The following is a 24,414-nucleotide window of genomic DNA, read 5'->3' on the forward strand; positions in this document are numbered from 1 at the left end:
AAAGTCGACTCAACACTTCTCTGAAACCGTTTCAGCAGAAAACCGAACGTTATAACCTTCATTTATTGCAGGACTCTTGCATTAGACTGCATTAGTTTTAACTAGGTTTCCTTATAAACTGCTAACTGAGTGTGTTTGGGCCCTAAAAATAAAATCACTGCTCATTATGTAATTATCTTCTTTGATCACAGGACACCATGGCTATCAAGAAGCGGAGCGCCAGGACCAGGAGGATCCGTCCCGTCTCCACCAGACTGAGTGAGTCCTCTGCTTCTCTGACTTGTGCTGATGTAGCACCATATATTTAAAATAACAGCAGGGTCAGGGTCAATTGACTTTTAATCAAATAAAAAAAAAGTACTGTTTCCTCAGCCACCCAAGTGGTGTGCAACTTTTTCTCCGTCTATGCTAATGCTTATGCTAATAGTAACTCTGCTTTTAGCCTGTGTATTAAATCTTTGCATGTAATATCCTAAAATTAAAAGATTAACTTGGCCTTTTCTATGACACTGCCCCCAGGCCGAACTTTCCATTTTTTTTCCCCTTATAATAATGGTCTAAGAATAGCAGAGTTGACACTTCATTTTCAACAGGGCAGATAATGTGGCTAAGGACCTAGATATTAAAACTGCAGGCATTTAAGTTTTCATATTTGTGTTGTGATTCCAACTGTTCTTTTGTAAGTGATTATGAAGGAGCTTCATATTTAATCAAAATCAAAGAGGGCTCACCTTAAAATAGATAATTGAAGATAAGACATGAGAATAATCTCCATTTTGTCGCAATCCTTTGTGTCATTATAGGTTTAGGTGACGAGCCCTGTTCCTCTCCCACCCCCTCTGCCCCACCCCACTCTGCCCCGCTCACCCACTCGGCATCATGGGAGTGTCTGTCCACACTCCCCACCAACGGCTCGCCCTTACGCCATGTGACCCACGTCAGGCCCCGCCCGCCGCGGAGACACAGAGCCGGGCACCTACCACCTGAATCTGTGAGTTGACGGCCAATAGCATTGCAGTGACCTCTGACCTTGTTCTGAGGTGGGCAGGGAGCAGCCTCCCCTTCCACTCAACAAACACTATGAGATTTGTATTCCGACCTGGTTCTAACACAGGTAACACTTCCTAAATTGGGTCTTTTTATGGAACCTAGAGGGGAAATAGAGTTTTTATATTGTGCTAGTGGCACCATTGTGTGTTATCATGTTTAACTGCCCCATTTTTGATCTCACAATGCAGCGTGACGCTCAGTCCGTATGTTTCCACAAAAGAGCTCAGGAGGGTGTAGAGGTGAGAAAATAAACCCAACATGTATAGTTTTTTAGCATTTTATTTATTTATCCCTTTAGTTTTTATTTATCTCTCGACTTCTTTGTGTGAACTTTTGTTATTCATCTTGTTTCCCATGCCAGTGGCACTTTCCAAAAATAAGTTCCTTTTAAAGTAGGAAGCTGTCGCATGTGTCTCTGTGACTCAAATGTTAATCACGCACAGCCATCTCCCAGGGGCCGTGGGGCAGCCTCTAACTTAGCGGCTTGTTTGTTTTGAGACTTTGTAAAAAGCTTCTTTTTTTTTTTTGAAATCGCTACAAACTGAGTTAGGGCAGCATGATGAGGAGTTGTTTTATAAACAGACCTATGTTGGCAGTGCGTTCGGGTTTGCCAGCCAACCATTTGAAATGATGATACCTTTTGTGAGCCTTTCAGCTTTTTGTCAACATGGCGGATTGATGATTGTTATCCTGTTATTCTTATCTGTTATCTGTTTCCTGTTGTGTGTGTGTGTGTGTGTGTGTGTGTGTGTGTGTGTGTGTGTGTGTGTGTGTGTGTGTGTGTGTGTGTGTGTGTGTGTGTGTGTGTGTGTGTGTGTGTGTGTGTGTGTGTGTGTGTGTGTAGCATTGCTCAGAGAACGGAGGAGTCAACATGCTGGAGGATGGACTACCTGATTTCTACAGCAAGAGAGTCCTGCCTGACAGGTAGCTCACGGAATCAGTTTTATTTTTATATAGTCGTTAAAAAATGCAGTAAGTGCCTCCTCACTACGGTGGCCCCTGAGGACAACACACATGCAAGAGTGAAAAAATGTTCATACCTGATATTTTATTCTTTAGCATCTAAAAGGGAGGAAGCCAGCTAAACGTGCAGTAATGCACTAAATGAGCGTGTTCATTGAATGGTTAACTGACCGTTATCAGTTTGCAGCCGTTATGACTCTGGCTTAAGTGGCCACAACAAAAGGGAAACACACCATGGATGAGACTAATAAAGAATATTTTTTCTTAAACCAAATACCAGATGCCAAATTAAATCTTCTGAGTATGAGGTGTGGAAATCAGTAAATTCAGTAGTGTGTAATGTGCATGAGTGAGGCAGGTTAGTGCAGGTGTTGTAAGGTGCAGAACTAAACATAAGGATTAACCTAAGACAACATAACCAAACCCAAAATGTGATGTGCCAGTGGGGAGGAGCAGAGAGAGATTTGTTGGCAGCCAGGACTTCTATACCCTGGAACACATGCCACAGGTGTTCCAGATGTACCAATCAGCTTGCCAACACCAGGGGGCCTGAGCGTTTTTGAGTCTGACAAGAGTTAACAATCCTCTCGCACCAGAAGGCGGCGGAAACGCCCCAAAAAGTTGTCTGCCAACTGCCAAAAAACCATCCAAAGAGAAGAGGAGCTGCACCCAGTGTGCGTCTAGCATGGCTAATGCTGGCAATTCAAACATTGCAGCGGTGGTGTCGGACGCCGCATGGACTGCCATCAGCAACTGGCACCTAGCAGCTGAATTATAACGGGTTCAGACCAGGAGAATCAATTAAAACAAAGCTGTCTATGATTCTGTAGTCGCGTATAGTGAAAAATTTAGTTGGGGAAGTGGCAGTGATGGCGGGGGGGGGGGTGAATGTTGTAGGAGGAGGTTCTACTGAAAAAGAATAGCTCAGAGCAACTCATTAAAAAAAAGAGAGAAATGAACATGAACTAGTTTAATCTGTGTGAGCTGAACTTTGAGCTAGCTCATGTGAAGTGTGAACTTGCACAGCACTGAACTTCATCTTGCAATTATACATGACAGTTCTCATTAGTATGACATAATGATCATCTTTCATAATGAATGAAAGAATGTGATTATCAGAGTTAAGTTATCATTCAAAACAAAGCTGGTGAGGAGGACGGGGGGGGGCAGGTTATGCAATACACATTCCTAACAATCTTCAGCAGATACACAGGCAGCGCTGACAAAGGCAGAAAAGAAGAGGATTTCCTAATTATGAAAATGTTTCCTCATAATTACAAGATGCTAAGCTCTAATCTTGAGACAGACGGACATATAACCACGCACACATACACACACACTCGAGGTGAAGGCAATACCAGCCTCACTAACACATCTGGTAATAGCACCTGTGAACCTGCTGAACCAAAAATAGCGATGTATTATTATACACCTCCGTAAGACGAGGCTTCCTCCTCTATGCCTCTGATCTCAGGGGTTATCAGTCACTCCTATCTTCCCTCTCCTGCAGCATCAGCGCTGCTAAAACTGCTTTATACAATGATAAGATCAGCAGTGCAGCAGACTTCTTGGAAATTATTTTCCACCTTCATAACGCTACTCAGTCGTCCACTACCTCCACCGGACACAAGCCCTCTCACCTTATAGCTTTGCCTCTTTCTTTACTGAAAAGGTGCCGGCCATCAGTGGCCAGTTCTCTGAACCACTCAGACAACCGGTTCCGGTCGGTTAAGGGTGCATCGCTCTCCGTGGTCTGCCCTCGCACTGAGGGCACGGCATCTGCAAGCCAAACATGTAGAAGTCCTACTTAATGCCTTTCTTTGCCTCCTCCGATGAATGGCGCAGCACTTCCTTCATTCACCCCTCTCACAAGGTGTCAAACCTCCTGACCTGAAGCCTTGCTACGACATGTCCACTAGACCCCATTCCTACCAACCTCCTCCAAGCCAATTATCTCCCAGCTTCCACTGGCGATGTTTCTAACCGCATTCAGACGCCTTCACTCAACCGTGCTCAAGTTGGAAACTACTTCCATTCTTCTCCATCGGAAGTGCGGCTTTCAAACGGGCCTCAGAATTCCTCGCACAGAACGACCTCCTTTATCCACACCGGTCGGCCTTTAACAGCGGCCACTCCGCTGAAACGGTTCTGTTGTCTGAGACAGAAACCTTAAGGTCAGCTAGAGCTGCAGCTTGGTTCTCTGTACCGTCTTCCTGGACGTATCAGCAGCCTTCAACACGGTAAACCGCCACATCCTGCTACCCATAATGCGATCTGCACTCTCTGATGTTGGCATTTCGGGCAAAACCCGTGTTTGGTTTGAATCCAACCGCATCAGGTAAAAATCGCCTCTTCATCTCTCATGCCAAGCAAGGCTGCAAGAAACCTGTGTGTCGTGATTGATGACCGGCTTTCCTCCTCTGACCATGTTGCGTCCGTCTCCCAGTTGTTCTGCTTTGCACTATACAACATAACAAAAGTCGAGCTTCACCTGCCTCAGTATGCCACCTACCTCTTGATGCATACTGCTCATTGACCTCCGTTGGCTTCCCAATCAAATTCAAGTCACTGATGCTTGCCTGCAGAGTGACTTCCTGGTCTGCACCTTTCCACTTCAACATACAGATTCATGCTCTGCCACTGTGATCCTTCAAGGAACGTCATCATGCTTTAAAAACAGGACTGTTGAATTTCCCTGTCCAATGCTTTTGTTCTGTCATGGTATTTTATGTTATTGGTGATAAATACACAGCATGCCCCTGAAGCACTTTGGCACAAATGACATGGAGAGGTTCCATTTGAACTGAATAGAGGCCTCATGTGTAACTCTATTTGAGAAATAACTAGAACATATTTCATTACATAGAATAAATCATTTTGTTTACTGTCACAGCCCAGCCTCTTATTTTCCATCTCATTTTCCTTGAAACTGCAGCAGGTCGTGCAAAGTTGTCTTTTCTCTGTATTAGACGCAGCACTAACTGGCGGCGTTTACAGACCTTCGGCAGAATAATTACATATCAGAGAGACACAACGACATCAACATACACTTCACATGGACGTCACACAGTAATTAGCTTCAGCTGTATATTCTACAGTAAATCACAAAGGTGCTAATTTAATATCAGACTGTTTATCATTGTCACTTGATGTAAAAGTTCACGACAAACTTAAAATAATCTTTTTTAATAATTCCAGTAAAGCAGTGTATTGAATAGTTTGGTCTAGTAATGATTTCTGTATTTACAGTGGATCACATGACTGCTTGTAGGTGAAGGTGGAGTGGCTTTAAGCGATGAACCTACAGTCTCACACTCGTCAGAGCTTTTTAGTTTTGAGCCAAAATGCTCTAAAAACCCATTTTTCACTAACCTGACCTGCACCAGACAACATACAGACACAGTTAGCGACTAGCTGGAGGACAAAAGGGAGAATATATTATATATACTATATATATTATATTATATATTATGTGCAAAAATAGTTTTATAATTTATTGATACTTAACATTAGCAAATAGGCTATTGTCTGTGAGCTTCTGTAAAGCATGCTAATTCTCATTATAAAAATTGTTGTAACAACAATTAAACTTGATCCATGTCTCAAACTTATGACATGTTGGGTCCTTGAATTTGAGGGAATTGGGCCTGGAAAGTCCTTGAATTTGATATTAAAGAAGGTGTCAAATCACAGCAGCAGGTCTTTGGTCTAATATCACTAACAACCAAAGCTCCTCTGGCTTGACGCTCTCACTGAACTAGCCAATCAAATAAAAACCTTCAATAACAAACTACACTTGGTAAAATGATGGTGTAATTAGTGAATCTTGAATAGTTGAATTATATATGTGACGTCTACAGTTTAGGTTAAGGGTTTCAGGTGGTGTAATGAACATTGTGATCATCATTTTTGAGCAAATTACTTAAATAAGGATTGTAAGATCCCCATAAATGGCTCAGTAACGTTCAGCTCAGAGCTGGACAGCACCATGTCTGCTCCAGCCACATTGGAAATGACAGTTCCCAAACAGTGTTAAGGCTTCATGACCATGTGTGCTTAATGCCAACCGGCAGTCGGTGCATAAAAAAGATTCACTGAGGCAGCAAATAATACGCCTTCTGTCAAATATGTGAAACCATGTGTACAGGCCACTCTGAAGAGAAAGTCTGTCCGTCACTGTCAAATGGTTCATTCGTATAAGTGATGTTAACACTGGGATCAGGTAGCTAGCGATGACTTGTACAGGATATGGTGCAATAATGGTTTTAACAGCACAACCCCATGAAAAACAACCTCTAACTCTTGTATATGTATGTACTACTGTATGTATCCTTCTCTATATCCATTTCTCCTCTTGTTTTTACCAATAACGTCTTCTCTCTCCCCCCTTGTCTTTCCTCCCCTTTCTCTCCCTTTCAGTCAGTTGTCCTCCCTCCATCAGGCCCAGTCGCTGCGGAGGAAGAAAAGGCGCAGCGTGTTGTCCATTTTCTCCGGCTTCCGCAAGAACCGCAACTCCACCATCTCTAACCAGGACTCGGAGTACGTACGCAGAGGAGGGGAGAGTGGAAGGAGGGAGTGAAAGTAACATCTAAGTGCATGGACCCAGAGAATGAGACGGCTGTTAAATTAATCCAGCACTGGGCATTAATGTCACTTCATAGCTTCATAAATATTTCAGTGGAAGAAAATATTTCGCCATCTCCAACTGTTTTTTCTTTGCTTTAAAATTACGGCGCTGAAACATTGAAGGTGAAGTTACATAATGGCACAATAGTTTAAAAAGTAGACAGCAGTCTGGTAAGAGGGGAAAATTTACAATGTGTAATTACACAGATTAGTAACCGAGGGGAAAATATAGCAATCAGTAGGCACTCACCATTAGGGGGGGTTGCACAGTTAGACAAAATGAAAGGAAAAAAGGCACTCGGTGAGAGCTGCACCGTGTGTTCCAGCTGGCAGAAGTGGTTACAAATTAAACTTAAAGGAATAGTGGCTAAACTAAAACTTGGTGATGTATTCTCCTCTGCTGGTTAACAACCCGGCTGTGGTGCTGGACTTGCACACTTAAACAGAAGCCAAGTTTCACAGCAGTCTGAAAGAGAAGAATAAAAGAACAGATGACTCATCTGAAGGCCGGCTATAGATAGAAACAGCTTTTTAAAAACGGTTTAAAGTGTTTTGTAGTGTTTTACCTGCAGTTTGTTGCTAAGCAATCAAAGAGATTGTTTGTTGCTGTATTCACTTGGCTGCACTCTGACTCTGTTTCTTTTGTCTTTTTTACAGCAGCACAGAGACAAACTGGAAAGCGTAACAGAATCTGGGCCAAAAAACTGTCCCTTAATGCAGACATTTAAAATTAATGACAAAGAAGGCACATGCTTATATTGCATATTGTAAAAATAATTAAAAGGATTGTTGATTTACAGCACATTAAAAATCTGTAAGCCATGAAAGTCAATTTGAGGGCAGATCAGATCAGCCACCACTTACTAACATCCTCCCTCTCCCCCAAGGTCAAGACTCAAGAAAATGTGTTTCTTTTCTGTCGGTTTGTTCCAGCAGCGCCTCAGAGAACGTCTACTCGATGATTCAGCACCCTAAGGACGCTGTGAGGCCAGAGAGCGCTGTTCCAGGAGCAAACGGGAGCATGCCCTCACCTCGGCCAATGCAGGGCGCACCTGTGCACGGGCTGAGGGCTGCCAGCCCCCCCTGCCTCATCCAGAGACAGGTACAGTGTTAGGGACAGTCACAGTGACCAGAAATCCTAAATTTGAAGTTTTATCACAGCAAGACGCCACCAACACTCAATCCCTTGCAGCTCCAGGGCTTCTGCTCTCTAGTTAATCCTGACCTTTGACCTTTGAAAGCACAAGGGCTTTCTTAAGTGTGTATTTAACTTCCATATAAGCACACACAGTTTTATTCCTCTGTGCAATAGTGCACACTTTGGAACACCAAACCATTTCAATTGAATGCAAATGTCTTCTAATACTATTTCTCTGCTGTCTGCTTCCAATCTAACTCGTATACATGAATCTGAACCGTGAGCATCCTGCTCCCAATTCCTACAGTCCCACATGACACGACGGTGCACAGTTGCATGCTGTGCCCACCACCTGCTATTCTCAGCCTCAGCCTCAGCATGTCTGAGGTGTGGAGGACTGTATGGCCTATTTTAAATCTCTGCCAAATACACACACACACACACACACATACACACACACTCACTCTCATCCAAATCCCTTTGGTTCTAAAAGTAGAGACCATGGATCCTCACTGATCCTTGAGGGGCTTTGAGGACACCCCTTGCAAAATGAGGGATAGTTTAATTTTGGTATAATTGAATACTAATATAAATTTTAATCATAGGCTTCACTCTCTCCACTGTTACCACCAGACAGATTCAGTAGATCATCAAAAACAAGCTGTGAATCCCAGAGAGCTTTATATATCCTGTATAAAAATGTATGAGGTGTAATATTTGACTTTGCGCATGTATGTCCGTCTTTGTCCCTGTACAGTCCACAGACCTGGTGAGCATGGTGTACAGCTGCATCGGGGCAGAAATCGAGGACTCAGATGGCAGCAGCAACTGTGACATCAAAGCGACAGACCAGGACATCGACAGATCGACCACCATCTCAGATGCCCCCGCAGATACTCGGAGTAACGGCCACGTGGTGTCCTCCAAACAGCAGACGGACAGACAGATGGAGACGGGCCGGCAGGAGAGGATCGTACCCCTGACAGACTCACGGACTGAGATGGAGGAGGACAGACCGAGCGGCGGTGGAAATGTGGCCCCCTGTGGGCCGAGGCCAGAGCCGCCGCCACAGAGCACCAAGCCCAGCCTGGCTGTCATGAGGCAGAGACACCTGCAGGAGAGTTTAGGTACTGCAAGTTAAAACAACATTTGAGGTTACACTACAATGTTTTATGATTGCTTTGAGCTCAGTAACTTGATGGAGTGATGTTGACAATAACAACACACGTTTATTAATGTAGGATTCATTTTATTGCAAATTGACTTGATTATCTGTCGTTAGAGTCGCACAGCATATTCAATAAATCAAATTAAAGTTTTGTTCCTCCACATCATTTCAAATACTGACTTCTTTCACTTTTCCTCATCGCTGTTTGTATAATTGAGGAAATAAACAATAACTGTGCAGTGGGGAAAGATTGATACTGTTGACGCATTTTATTTACAACTAAATTCAGTGATAAACATAATGTTGTGATGCTCTCATAAATGATGCCATCAGTGTTTATAGTATCATTTAATGTAGCATCATGAAATTTGCAGATTGAATCTGTCTGGAATACTGAGCCAAAGAAATTGCGAAACGCTATAAAGCTTCTGTGTCAGTCAGAGTCATGGTCAGATCAGTTGTAATGCTGCGTTATATTTACTGTAAACACATGATGGTTGTGTTTAGTTCTGAGCTTTTCTCGCAGCATGTAGCACATTTTCTTAATAAAGTGAGTCTGTCGGGTAATAATGATTAGTAGCTATAATGTTACATTGATGATGCATTATCAGATCTACATGGAGCACGAATAAGATAGATATTAACTAATACTGGCTAACAGCTTTGTGTCTCTTTTTTTGTTTACTGTTAAAAAGCTCTGGGTAAAAAGTTAGAAAGCAGTTAAAAACTTAGCTCAGTATCATTAAAAAAAGATTAGTTTAAGTGAAGTCTGTCGAAGTGAGTTTAATGAGAGATGAAGTATAAGGGCAGTGATTTGATTCGCTGTCGTCCAAAAGGTCTGCTGCTCCAAACTTCAGGGGTCTTTACAGAGAGAGGCCCATGGTTAAGAGCTATTGTTAGTTTCGAGTCTAGACTTTGTAACGAGCTAAACCTCCTCAGTTACAAGAGGAGCCGCAGACTGCAGTCTGGCTCAAGGAGAAATAAAAGATCAGTGCAGAGGCCAGAACTGGTCATGTCATGAAATCAGTGTAATGATCTGCTGATTGACATTGAAAATGGAGAGAGGATACAGGCATGTAAACTTTTATCCTCTGATTGAAAGCCTCTGTGCAGTGAATAGCAAAGAAGTATTTGAAATAGCTGCTGCAGAGTTTTCCTCCGTAACTGAAGGTGAGTTGTCGCTGATGTCAGAGACAAACCGTCATGCATATAAACATGCTACTAAACAGATGTATAAGCATATTAAAAGATGGCCAGGTGCTTCTATGCATATGTCTGCTTGACTCTCTTGAAGCTGTAGGAAGCATTTAACACAGGTAATCTAACAGAAACAGTCTATAACTGTAGGTGTTTTATCGTTTGTTTTACATTATAGGTCTGTGTTTTATCATTTATCAGTTTTTTTTTAATCATTTCCAATGAGGGAATGCACATGAAATGTGTGCTCCTGCTACTTGTCAATAAAGGTTTGTACTTATTTTAAAATAGAATAAAAACGTTGTAACGACTGCGTGATGTCTGTGTTTCTGTCTCACCAGAAGAGGCAGGAAGGCTGGAGGAAGAGGAGCAGAGTGAAAGAAAGCGTGAAGAGAAGCAGCGAGTGAGAGGACCGGAGGGACAGCGTCCTCTTATTCCCAATAAGGTATGTGTCAATGTATGTGAAAGACAAAAAAGTAACGTCCGTGCAGCAGACTCTGATACATCACCAAATATCACTGTATGTCCCACTTTCAGCCCAGTCTTGACCTCTCGAGAGACAATACCTCTCCCGAAAACACCAAGACCCCTCCCACAGCCTCACCCATCAGTCCAGGAGAAGAACCTGCCAGTGACCAAAGGAGCTTGCCCCCGGCTCAGCAAGACGAGGGGACCACAGAGAGGAAAAGCCCACTAGCATCTGCCAAGGCTGGGACAGAGGCCGGAGATCCTGCCCTCAGCCAAGGTAACATGTCATTTTACAGCAAAGGATAAAGTATAGTATATGATGGCAAATTGTGTTGTGGTAGAAGTCATAATCAAACAGCATTGGTGACACTTAAATATAACTTTAATGGATTTTAGTTCGGATAAACTGACAAACCTCAAGGAGACAAAATGTGTCCATGTCAGTGAGGCCTTATGGAGAGAAAAAGATGGTGTGCATGATGATAATGATGATGGTTATGATTGTCAGATGAGGAAGAAGGCCGTAATGGATTTCCAGCAACATCACATCACACCAGGAAGTCCAACTCATTTGACATAGGTACTGTATGTCTGACGTGTGTCTACTGCACCCCTGCTGCTGTGTACACATTATATGTATATGTTACATGTAGAGACAATAAGCATGCCGTTTAGTTACACACATGGAGGTCTGACGCAAATGCACATCTTGCTGTTTTTGTTCATAATTCATAACAGCGGCGTGAAGCCTTTGTTATTTTTTATCTAATGAAAGCAGCACGAGTGTCTGGTTTGATGTTCTCCCAAGCCTGTAGACCTTGCTGGCTGTGCACCGTGTGACTGCCTTATCCTGCAACCCCTCTTTTTTGAGTTCCTGCACCCCACTGTGTGTGTGTGTGTGTGTGTGTGTGTGTTTGTCTCCTGCCTTTTCCCTCAGGCATGGAACGAGACAGTCCCTACGATCTGGAGAGGTCTTCAGATCGCAGATTCCCTGTGAAAAAGCCCTGTTTCCCCCAGTACAGAAACAAATCTCTGGATTATCCTGCTGGGACCAGGTGTATGTATCTGTTTCACTTCCTGTAAATATGTGTGGTACGACAGCCATGGGGCAGGAAAACTTTGCACAGTTCTTTAGGTTTTTGTACAAATTATTGCACCACAAAAAATCATTTCAGAATGAATTGTCTGCTGTGTTACAGCTAATTAAATTTGTGGAAGTAGTACAACATTCAGTTTGTCTTTTTATAAAGTTAATTAAATCCAAGCAAAAAAAAAAAAAAAAAGCTTGTGCAAAAGTGTCAATTTGTAACTCTTGCAAAAACTCAAGTGTGTGCAAACTTTTTCACAGCACTGTACATGGATGAGTCACACCCTGCATATTGAATACATACTCGTTCCAGTACTTGATGAATGGCTGACCAAAGAAAGATCATAAAACATAATTTAAAGATGTAATTTGGCTGTTTTCCAGATATGTGTCATTGCAGCTGGCAGCTGGATCTGACACGGCCTGGATAAGTGTGCTATTAGACGAGAACTTCATCATTTTTGAAATAAGGACCTTTTATCACTCCTGCTGTAATTGGAGCTGATTTCTTTTTGATACCGTGTTCCATTATTGAGATAATTGGCAGCCATGTTTAGCTGATTCAACATCACTTTCCACACTGAGTCGTTTGGCACTGAAGATGAAAACCTGAGGCAGTGGAATTCAAGGGGCACTAATGACATGGCAAAAACCACTGCCAATTACCTCTGTAATGCAGAACTATATATCAAAAATCTGCTGCAGGGGACTCAATTACCATCACTGCGAGAATGATAAAAAGGGCCCACATGTCATGAATGGTGGCAAAAAAAGCCGTCTGGTTAAATGTTCGGTGGGCTGAAATATCAAGCAGATGCTTTATATTCAGGGCAATAACCACATTATCACATTTGAGTTCCGTGTTCACACTGAAATCTCATTATTAGAAACTAATTCCAAGTTTGGCAAACTTAAAGCTGCATTATTAGATTTTTTTTGGCGAGAGTGTTAGCAAACCGTTTACACATCCAGAAGATACAGAGCAACATTAGCATTCATTTAAAGTTGTGTTTCCTGCGACCTGATCAATTCAAGTCCAATATTAATTATCTTTTCTTTTTCTTTTTTTTGCAGTTAAATGTGTCACTATGCTCATTAGCTACTTTGTCTGTCTGATGTTTGGTTTTGGGCAGGTAGCAGACAGTTGGTTTATCAGAGCATTTTTTCTGAAAACAGCTGATTGCTGTGATTCAAGACGCGGCTGATGAGAGCGGGTTGTGGACCACAAATCTAAAACAATGATTCAAAAGGGTTAAAAAGCTTCACAGAATTAAAAGCAACTGCATCATTTAGTGATTACTCTCTGGGTTTAGCACTTGATAAACACCTTTGCACATTGCACATCATCAATTGATCCACTGTTAATGTAAAATATTGATTGTGCAGCTTTACACCTACAATAACTGCTATTCTAAGCCACTTGGAGATAACTCTGTTTTGATCTCCATCAAACTCTTGAAAAAAATATCTGGCTTGTAATTTTCTTAAAAAAAACTTACAATTCCTACATCATTTTCATTAGTGCAGCTTTAAAGCCATGCATTAATATTATATTTGCTTCTTTAGGTTATGACAGCCCCCAGCTTGGTAACAGAGATGCGTTATGACATTACCAGTGGACCAGGAGGAATTTGCTGGGAAGAGACGACTTGAACACGGAGGACTGGAGAGAGACAAGCTTTTAAAACTGTGGACTCAACTGACGCAGCTTCTTTTTTCGCTTTTTTTAAATCCATATAAACATTTGTTGCTGAAAATGCATGTACTGTATGCTTTCTGTTTTTAACGGGTTGCACTTGCTATGGTTTTTTCTCAGGCATAAGGGAAGCTCTGACCTGCAGTACATAAAGTACTTTTCATACGAACACACAATATTTCAGTGTCTCTCCAGTATAATCATAATCTGTTTTATGCATTTGTACAAAACCATTTGATGTTGAAAATACTCTGTCCTCTCATCCCCTCCCTGTCTTTTACTGACAATCTGTGACTACTGAAAGTGAGTTTGTACTGTATTTACTCTAATGACGGTGTAAATACTGAATATAAAACTGCACTAGCCATTGTGGTAACTCTACCAGTTAACAATCATGTTTTTATTTGTGATAATATATCATTTGATAACTGTGTTTGTAAGTATGCTTTTGGTGTATGCTGATGTTGATGATTGAGAAATGTGTTATCATGCACTTAGTATTTAAGTCAGTCAGTGGATCACTTGCAGTTTTAATCTGATTTTGCAGGCCTGAAAATGAGTATATTTTCTAAAAATGCTTCTATGAATCAGAATAAATAAAATTGACTTTACACAACGAATTGGATCTCTATTCACATCACGTTCGATTCAGTACTTTTATTGTCAGCGTACAACTTGCAGGTACAACAGAATTAAGTGTTTGACATATTATTTGTTAAACTATTATACCGATTGTTTGACATGTAATTTAAATGGAACATGGGTTCAAAAGGGAACTCCACTGTCTTCTGTGGCTTTAAAATCCCTGATGAGGTTATTGGGGTTTGGTGACCAGATTATTATAGGAATACAGGAGTAGTTTTGGGAAATATTTTTATTCACTTTGTTGCTGACAGGTAGATAGCAAGATTAATACCACTCTTAAGTCTGTATAGTAAATATGAAAGCACTGCCAGCAGATGTTAGCTTAGCACAAAGACTAGTAACAAGGAAACTGCTTAGCATAGCTCTGTCTGAGAGTAACAAATTATGCAAACCTACCTAATGCCTAACCCTTGAAGTTTCCTAATTAATATGTTAAGTCTTAGTTGTTTCATTCCTTCAAACATTTTATTGTAAATGACACATTTATGTGGTTTTAATTTGGTTATTTCTTGGCCGGGAGCCACCAGGCTTGTTGTCACTAAAGTATTGCCACAGAACCAGAAGACACTTGAGGCTAGTCAGGCTAGCTGTTTTCAGTCTGTATGCTAGGCTAAGCTAATCAGCTGCTAGATATAGCTTCATGCTTAGCAGACAGATATGAGAATGATATTGGTCTTCTCATCTAACTCTTAGCAATGAAGCAAATAAGTGTATCTCCCTAAATATTAACTTATTCCTACAAAAGAAACTAACTAACCTCTGTTGTTGCTTGTTATATTTTTTGCCATTGTTTCTTAAATCCGTCTCTTGTGAGTCCCCCAACATTAATAATCAATCAGTGGACATCTTTAAAAAAACAAAACAAAACGGACAGAAAGAAAGAAAGAAAAAGAAAATAAAACAAATGTTTTCGTTACCATGAGATGTACATGAATTTTCAGATTATAACAACATGGATTCATAATTGTTGGTGGCACAGACGGTGACCAAACATCCACGATGGTGGCTCACTTTTATTATTTCTTTGTGATGTGATAACTCCGAACTAACTTTTCTAAATGAGTGCTACCTCCTCTGAGCAGCAGATGGCAGCAGAGACTGAGCGCTCCTCTCCCCCAAAACCACCTGCTCACGCTTCCAGTGACATGTCGCTGCCAAGTCATGATCCACTGTCATCACCATAACCATGGATCCTAGCAGCAGTCACTGTCGCTGCATTAATGAAGGCAGAATATACTTGATGATACAGCTGTCTCTCCTCATCCGAGAGGAGACTTGTTAATGAGCTCGATCAGCACTTAATTGGCAGTATAAACATGCTCATTAATTACTCCTGTCTCTGGCATGTAAGCAGAAGATTATGCAGTCGCTGTACATCGCATTGTCTCTGTCATACACATGTCTCAGCCTCCAGGTGAGATCAGGCTCGGATCAGCTTCTCCAAACAACGACGAGCCTGTTTCTCTTGTGACAATGAGAAGCTTTTAATTCTCTCCATCCAGTCACCTGATCTCCCTCTGTGCCAGGACAGATCACAGGCAGGGGTGTTTCATTCACATTCACTGGGTCACCGGATAAGTGCAGATAATTCCCTCTGTCTTTCCATCCACACACAATCCTACGCACCATATGCTCAGCTCAATTCTTCATTACTGTGTATGTAAACCTACACGTTTCACACGGTTAGTGTTCCACGTTGTGTGTGTGTGTGTGTGTGTGTGTGTGTGTGTGTGTGTGTGTGTATGTGTGTGCACGTGTGTGCTATTATCTGAGGGTATTCCAGCTCATTCATCTTATGTGTATCAGATGGTGTAAAGTGTGAACTCACTTATCTGCATGTTTGCAAGCTGGCTCATTCATCTATGTCTGTGTGTGTGTGTGTGTGTGGGTGTGTGTGTGTGTGTGTGTGTGTGTGTGTGTGTGTGTGTGTGTGGGTGCGTGCACGCATGTGTGTTTAGTACATCGGTCAGCAGCATGCCACTTGCCTCGCTGTGTCTACAGTGGAAAGCTGGTAATGAGTTTGTGTGAGTCTGTTGTGCACCTACTGTGCAGCAGAAAAACAGGTAACAAAGCCCTGAAACATGAAGAGTCTCACTGTACGTGGCCTTTGTGAGCTTCTGTGAGGGAACACAATAACACCACGTATGAAAGCATTTCAGATTAGTGTCACCACAGCAGTAAACATAGCGCATTGTGCATATATAACCTTCCTACCACTTGTATGCATATAAACAGTGTTTTTATAATTTCCTTTAATCAAACCTCATAAGGCTACAAACCAATAATTTAAACAAAATCATTATATTTACCTCATAAAGAACCTAATCACATATATAAGGAGTGGACTTGCAGAATTCATAGCTCAACGTAAAGGCCTCCTGAATCCTAATACCTTTAATGCAATACCTTCAAATTGTGGCTGATGTATCAGGATGCAAAAACCGTGACGCTGCTGGCATTTGGAGCAGTGGTAATATTGAGCAGCAAGACTGGCAAGACAGTGTTTCATTATTATTGTTTTTTAATGAAAACCATATTGTTGAATTAAGTTGAATTTTCTGTTTCAGTTGGTGTCGCTTGAGCAGCTTTGCTTTTTCATTTCCTTGTAGCAGTTGGTGGTGTGGAAGGAAAAAAAAAGAAGCTCGAAGTAAAATAGTTTGCAGAGTGATTAAGAAGTGGCGGAAGAGGACGGGGCTCGAGTCTTTGTCACGTACCAGTGGAGCGGTATTTGTCGTGAGTAAACTGAATTCAGCTTTAACACCAATGACTTGTGACTACACAGACCAGCATGATGATACCTTTAACGGTCACATCTGGCTGTAAAGACAAAGCTGTGGTTCACAAAAGCAGGCAACAGCATTCCAAACATTTGGCTCGGTAGAGATGATTGATGATAACTGTATCATAGTCATTTCAAATTAATTTTGACTATTATGAAGTTTGGCTTCACAGCTCATTGTTAAAGCGCTTGGGAGAAAATAATACTAATTTGTGTGCACGGATTAATTGAAGAGTACAAATTAATTCATACAAATTTTTTTCTTCATGACACCGTCGGGGTGTATTTCAGAGAGAGGGAAAACTAAGTTTACTAACCCCTGAGTTCACTGAGATGTTCCAGAAAGAGAGTTTATTCAAATTCGGGGTCAGTTGCCGTGGTAACTGAATCTGTAAACCTAACTGCTAACTGCTCGCTTGCTTGGCAGGTTTCCTTTAACAATCCATGAGTATCTCCTCCCTCTGGCTGAGCCCGAAGCAGCTGTCGGACATGGGGTGTCCCGATCAATAGTGATGCCGATATCATTTGCATAGCTTTATTTTGGGAGCAGAGACCCTGATTAGCTGTGTTAACATTCCCTGATGTCTACCCAATTAAACATCAGCACTTTTTGTCACACTCTGTCATTTATCTGAGCAACACTCTCTGGCCTTACAGCTCTAATATTACACACCACGGACATGCTGTCAGATCAGAGCTAATTATTTTATTGCTCTTTGTTTTTTTCTGTTTATAACACTGGTCATGCAGGAAAGCAACTGTTTATAAAGCTGTAAGAAAAGCATCCCTTTCACTTAAACGCCTACTGCACATTTCATTAGTATTTCTTGGGTATAAACTTCTGAGGACAATCAAAGAAAAACTCCACAGCATTTCAGTTGACTGATGTACAAATTACTCAGCTGAAGTTAATGACAATATTTTAAATTAGACTCTGTTAATGATGTTCTGCTGCGACCTCAGAGTGGGAGCAGTAATTCCTTTTTACTTTGCAGGGTTTCCCAAACGTGACACGCTGCATCAGTGGCAGACACCTCCCTATATCACTGCTCCTTCAGTTAATGAAGGTGACTGTGAACAGGGAGTCTTTCCACAGCATTAATATGCAGGTGCATTGACTACTGTCTTACAATAATGACGACCAACATCACAGAGTGCTGCAACCAATATCTCCCATTAACTGCTCTGTCAAGATCATATGTACCCTGAGCAACAATAGTAAGTAAAGCTCCTTTGACACACTCAAAATGTATCCACTACATAATTACAGGAGAGTTTCTGTTGACCCCTGACCCAGAGCCAGACGCCCAACAGAGTTTCCATGTGGCCCACAGGACGACCAGAGCCTCAGGAGGACTATAGGCCTGCTCAAATCCTGGTTCCAGTGCCTACATAGACTCAAGGTAGGCGGCATTATTGTGGCATGTGTTTTTCCCCATAATATTGCCACAGCAACACCCTGCCATACGTTGTACCACCCTGAGTAAGGCCATCCCATCCACCCTGCAGAAGACCAGGATGGAAGAGCTGTCTGAGACATAATCACTTCACAGACTTCACTTCTTCCCTCCCAGATACCAGGAGAGGCAGCCCAGGTGACAGTACAAGGCAGCGACGGGGAAGAACGCCTCCCGTCCTGGGAAGGAGAGTCTCCAGAGGTGAGATTCACTTCAGATATCACTGTTTCCTCTAATGAATATCAGATCTATATCAACACACTACTCTCTGATTATCTCTCAGCTGTCTTGGACTGAACTCGGGCCCTGCAAACTGGCCCAGTGCCAGCCGCCTGGTGGAGGCCGTTTGCAGCCAGCTCTGCCATCTTCACCCAGTGGCCACGTGTCTGGAGGGACCAGGAGGACTTTGTGGTCCCTCATCCTCAAGGATTATGTGGCCATTAGAGAGGCAGTGCTGGCCAGCCCGGGGTTGATGGCTCAGACCAACATCCAGCTCTTTGAATTAAATTGAGGACTCAGTGGTAAGAGTTTGTCATAAAGCTGTTGGTGTGTTGTAATCTGTTCTGTGATTTATCTTTTAATGAAAGCTGAAAATCCTAAAACAGTCTGTGTTTGTCTGTGTTCCAGGCGCTGGCCAGACTCTCGTTTCAGCAAAGGGTCTGTCCCTGGTACAAGGGGGACAAGGACTTCAATGTCCCAGAGGAGCAGCCTGGGCCCTCCGGCAGGGGTCTGCCTCCTCCTCCTTCTCCTCTTCCTTCAAACGATGAACAGCCTGGCCCCTCATCCAGTGCTGTTAGTCTTCCCCTTGCTCCAGCACCACTCCCCTCTTCTGTTCATCCACCTCCTCTGCCTGGACCACCTGCACCCAGGACCGGAGCCTAGAGGAAGAGGAAGGCGGCCTGAAGCTGCTGTGGCAGAGCGGGGGCCGCTGCCTGGAGGAAAAACCCCTCCAGCTGCCAACGTCATACATCTGCATAAGTGTTGCTAACGCAAAAGGATTGACACTGACCTCACTCACATTGCAGGTGTGTCACACTGTGTGACTGTTGTTGGAAAGACTGTGGAGGGAAGAGATGAAGAGAAGACAGGAGGACTTTATCTATCTCCATTTATAACTTTTAATTTGCATTATTTATTATTATTATTATTATTATATTTTATTTGTTGTATTTGGAGTGGAGTTTGTGTCACCTGATGGTTCATGAAGATCTCAGTCCAGTGTTCCCTCTCTTTTAGCTCTGTGTTTGTTCTCCACCAGCTCCTGAGGGAAATCTGTCTCTTTAGCTGCTAAATGCTCCACTATCTTCAGCAGCTGTTCTCTGACTGTGTCTGTCTGCTGTTTGCTGCTGAGGAATCGTGGACAGTGACTTTTTACAGATGTTTGCATAGGGGAGTTTACAAAAGCACTGGGTGTGTACAACAGAGATCCCTTTGCTAGAGACCATGCTGCCACACCAGTAGCTTGCTGGAAACCAATATCCTTTGTTATTATTTATTGTTTATTTCTTTCAAATTCTGTTTACCTTCAATGAACCAGAAGTAGTTAAGCTGTATCCTGTATTTAATTATGTTCTTTGTTAACAGTATAAGCAAAACCCTGGTGAATGTTTGAGAGAAATTTTTTTTTTTCCCCCTTTTGATGCATTAAGAATGTAAGATGTTTTAGTCACACTTTATTATTTTTGTTGTATGCATGGCAAATTATTTACTTTTGTTTGTTGTAAAAAAGAAATCATCCATCCTACCATTAGTTCCTTGATGAATTTCCTGAACAAAATAAACGGTTAAACGGCTCTTGGATCCATGTGTTTAATGTGCAATCCAGTCAGAGGCTCTGTGGTCCAGTTATTGGTTAGAGTGTTAAAGAGTGTAGTCTCTTTACAGTCTTTCTACTATTGTATTTGTAGCAACTATCCTGACCAGAAACAAGCCATTTGGCTGGGTGTGGGAGAAAGCCTTGTTTTTGACGCACTTGCAAATTACTTTTATGTTGCAACTAAGAAATGAGACGGTGTGATGGCTGGCTTAGCTTTTGTGTCCCTGATGACAGCAGTAAAAACTGTGACATCTCCCCGTCACCCATTCATCATGAGGTAGTCTGTTGGATCTGTACCACATACAGACTCCACCTGTCCCATTACAATGCACTACCATCCATGATATGGCTTGACCAAGACTACACATATAAACAACCATAAATACACACAACTAATAGATGGCTCCTAGATTATTACATTATATTATTGTGTCTTTGAAAATATTTCAATGATTCCATAATCTGCACTTTGTTTGAAAGCTTTATTATTATTCATGATTCATTCTTCGTTACATGACTTGAGACATGTATGAGGGCAATAACATGTAATTTCATGTAAATGCTTATCAATGAAACACCATGTGGATTATTCATCCCAGTTACACTTTTGTGTCCATCAGAGCCCCCCTTTCTTTCTCTCCACGACCTTTATAAAGAAGAATGAATGGCAACCTGCACACAGCAATTGAGTGTGTTTGCCTTACTATACTATGACGTTTTTTTACACTTTTATGCCTCACTATCCTATGATGTTTTTATGCCTTACGATACTATGATGTATTTTGGCATTTTTTTTTACCTCACTGTTCTGTGACATTTTTTAAAATTTTTATACCTTAATGTAGTATGAAGTTTTTATGCCTGATTATACTATAATGTTTTTTGACATTTTTTATGCCTTACTATACTATGACGTTTTTTTGACATTTTTATGCCTCACTATAGTATGATGATTTTTGCATTACTATGCTATGACGTTTTTTGAGATTTTTTTGCCTCACTATACTATGACGTTTTTTGAAATTTAATGCCTTACTATACTATTACGTTAGTTGACATTTTTTTGCCTCACTATAGTATGATGTTTTTTTGCCCTACTATACTATGACGTTTTATTAAATTTTTATGACTTACTATACTATGACGTATTTGAAATTTTTATGCCTTGCTACACTATGACGTTTTATGAAATTTTTATGCCTTACTATAGTATGATGATTTTTGCCTTACTGTACTATGCCATTTTTTTGCCTTACTATACTATGACGTTTTTTGACGTTTTTATGCCTTACTATACTATGACGTTTTATGAAATTTTTATGCCTTACTATACTATAATGTTTTTTGACATTTTTTTGCCTCACTATACTATGACGTTTTTGACATTTATATGCCTTACTATACTATGACGTTTTTATGCCTTGCTATACTATGACGTTTTTTGACATTTATATGCCTTACTATACTATGACGTTTTTTGACGTTTTTATGCCTTACTATACTATGACGTTTTTATGCCTTACTATACTATGACGTTTTTTGACGTTTTTATACCTTACTATACTATGACGTTTTTCGACATTTTTATGCCTTACTATACTATGACGTTTTTGACATTTATATGCCTTACTATACTATGACGTTTTTTGACGTTTTTATGCCTTACTATACTATGACGTTTTTTGACGTTTTTATGCCTTACTATACTATGATGATTTTTGACCTTTTTTATGCCTTACTATACTATGACGTTTTTTGACATTTTTATGCCTTACTATACTATGACGTTTTTATGCCTTACTATACTATGACGTTTTTTGACGTTTTTATACCTTACTATACTATGACGTTTTTTGACATTTTTATGCCTTACTATACTATGACGTTTTTATGCCTTACTATACGATGACGTTTTTTGACATTTTTATGCCTCACTCTACTATGACGTCTTATGACATTTTTATGCCTCACTATAGTATGATGATTTTTGCCTTACTATACTATGCCATTTTTTTGCCTTACTATACTATGAAGTTTTTTGACGTTTTTATGCCTTACTATACTATGATGATTTTTGACGTTTTTTATGCCTTACTATACTATGACGTTTTTATGCCTTACTATACTATGACGTTTTTTGACATTTTTATGCCTTACTATACTATGACGTTTTATGCCATTTTTATGCCTTACTATACTATGACGTTTTTGACATTTATATGCCTTACTATACTATGACGTTTTTTGACGTTTTTATGCCTTACTATACTATGACGTTTTTTGACATTTTTATGCCTTACTATACTATGACGTTTTTATGCCTTACTATACTATGACGTTTTTTGATGTTTTTATGCCTTACTAAACTATGACGTTTTTATGCCTTACTATACTATGATGTTTTTTGACATTTTTATGCCTTACTAAACTGACGTTTTTATGCCTTACTATACTATGACGTTTTTTGACATTTTTATGCCTTACTATACTATGACGTTTTTTGATGTTTTTATGCCTTACTATACTGTGACGTTTTTTGACATTTTTATGCCTTACTAAACTATGACGTTTTTATGCCTTACTATACTATGACGTTTTTTGACGTTTTTATGCCTTACTATACTATGATGATTTTTTACGTTTTTTATGCCTTACTATACTATGACGTTTTTATGCCTTACTATACTATGACGTTTTTATGCCTTACTATACTATGACGTTTTTTGACATTTTTATGCCTTACTATACTATGACGTTTTATGCCATTTTTATGCCTTACTATACTATGACGTTTTTGACATTTATATGCCTTACTATACTATGACGTTTTTTGACGTTTTTATGCCTTACTATACTATGACGTTTTTGACATTTATATGCCTTACTATACTATGACGTTTTTTGACGTTTTTATGCCTTACTTTATTATGATGATTTTTGACGTTTTTTATGCCTTAAAATACTATGACGTTTTTTGACATTTTTATGCCTTACTATACTATGACGTTTTTGACATTTATATGCCTTACTATACTATGATGATTTTTGACGTTTTTTATGCCTTACTATACTATGACGTTTTTTGACGTTTTTATGCCTTACTATACTATGATGATTTTTGACGTTTTTTATGCCTTACTATACTATGACGTTTTTTGACATTTTTATGCCTTACTATACTATGACGTTTTTATGCCTTACTATACTATGACGTTTTTTGACATTTTTATGCCTTACTATACTATGACGTTTTATGCCATTTTTATGCCTTACTATACTATGACGTTTTTGACATTTTTATGCCTTACTATACTATGACGTTTTTATGCCTTACTATACTATGACGTTTTTTGACATTTTTATGCCTTACTATACTATGACGTTTTATGCCATTTTTATGCCTTACTATACTATGACGTTTTTGACATTTATATGCCTTACTATACTATGACGTTTTTTGACGTTTTTATGCCTTACTATACTATGACGTTTTTATGCCTTACTATACTATGACGTTTTTTGACATTTTTATGCCTTACTATACTATGACGTTTTTTTGCCTTACTATACTATGATGTTTTTTGACATTTTTATGCCTAACTATACTATGACGTTTTTATGCCTTACTATACGATGACGTTTTTTGACATTTTTATGCTTCACTCTACTATGACGTCTTATGACATTTTTATGCCTCACTATAGTATGATGATTTTTGCCTTACTATACTATGCCATTTTTTTGCCTTACTATACTATGACGTTTTTTGACGTTTTTATGCCTTACTATACTATGATGACTTTTGACGTTTTTTATGCCTTACTATACTATGACGTTTTTATGCCTTACTATACTATGACGTTTTTTGACATTTTTATGCCTTACTATACTATGACGTTTTATGCCATTTTTATGCCTTACTATACTATGACGTTTTTGACATTTATATGCCTTACTATACTATGACGTTTTTTGACGTTTTTATGCCTTACTATATTATGATGATTTTTGACGTTTTTTATGCCTTAAAATACTATGACGTTTTTTGACATTTTTATGCCTTACTATACTATGACGTTTTTGACATTTATATGCCTTACTATACTATGATGATTTTTGACGTTTTTTATGCCTTACTATACTATGACGTTTTTTGACATTTTTATGCCTTACTATACTATGACGTTTTATGCCATTTTTATGCCTTACTATACTATGACGTTTTTGACATTTATATGCCTTACTATACTATGACGTTTTTTGACGTTTTTATGCCTTACTATACTATGACGTTTTTATGCCTTACTATACTATGACGTTTTTT

At 40.1% G+C, this 24,414-nt stretch overlaps 1 protein-coding gene and 1 long non-coding RNA gene across 3 annotated transcripts in view; both read left to right on the forward strand.

Annotated features, from left to right (window-relative positions):
- carmil3 (capping protein regulator and myosin 1 linker 3) overlaps positions 1 to 14,013 on the forward strand; it is an 88,438-nt gene extending 74,425 nt beyond the window's left edge. The window contains exons 31-42 of one of the 2 annotated variants that reach the window (XM_056392330.1): positions 192 to 258; positions 804 to 991; positions 1,239 to 1,289; positions 1,895 to 1,974; positions 6,433 to 6,552; positions 7,573 to 7,741; positions 8,535 to 8,904; positions 10,484 to 10,587; positions 10,680 to 10,887; positions 11,119 to 11,190; positions 11,548 to 11,667; positions 13,264 to 14,013. In XM_056392330.1, coding sequence (XP_056248305.1) covers positions 192 to 258; positions 804 to 991; positions 1,239 to 1,289; positions 1,895 to 1,974; positions 6,433 to 6,552; positions 7,573 to 7,741; positions 8,535 to 8,904; positions 10,484 to 10,587; positions 10,680 to 10,887; positions 11,119 to 11,190; positions 11,548 to 11,667; positions 13,264 to 13,304 — 1,590 coding nt within the window. In that variant the 3' untranslated portion in view covers positions 13,305 to 14,013. The remainder of the gene's footprint in view (positions 1 to 191; positions 259 to 803; positions 992 to 1,238; positions 1,290 to 1,894; positions 1,975 to 6,432; positions 6,553 to 7,572; positions 7,742 to 8,534; positions 8,905 to 10,483; positions 10,588 to 10,679; positions 10,888 to 11,118; positions 11,191 to 11,547; positions 11,668 to 13,263) is intronic. The other variant, XM_056392331.1, reaches the window with a different exon arrangement.
- Positions 14,014 to 18,393: 4,380 nt separating this feature from the next.
- LOC130179396 (uncharacterized) lies at positions 18,394 to 20,043 on the forward strand. Its single transcript, XR_008829287.1, has 3 exons — positions 18,394 to 18,475; positions 18,558 to 18,795; positions 18,902 to 20,043. It is a non-coding gene; the product is annotated as an uncharacterized LOC130179396 (long non-coding RNA).
- The last annotated feature ends 4,371 nt before the right edge of the window (positions 20,044 to 24,414 follow it).

Source organism: Seriola aureovittata, chromosome 12, assembly GCF_021018895.1.
Source record: "Seriola aureovittata isolate HTS-2021-v1 ecotype China chromosome 12, ASM2101889v1, whole genome shotgun sequence".
Taxonomy (NCBI): Eukaryota; Metazoa; Chordata; class Actinopteri; order Carangiformes; family Carangidae; genus Seriola; species Seriola aureovittata.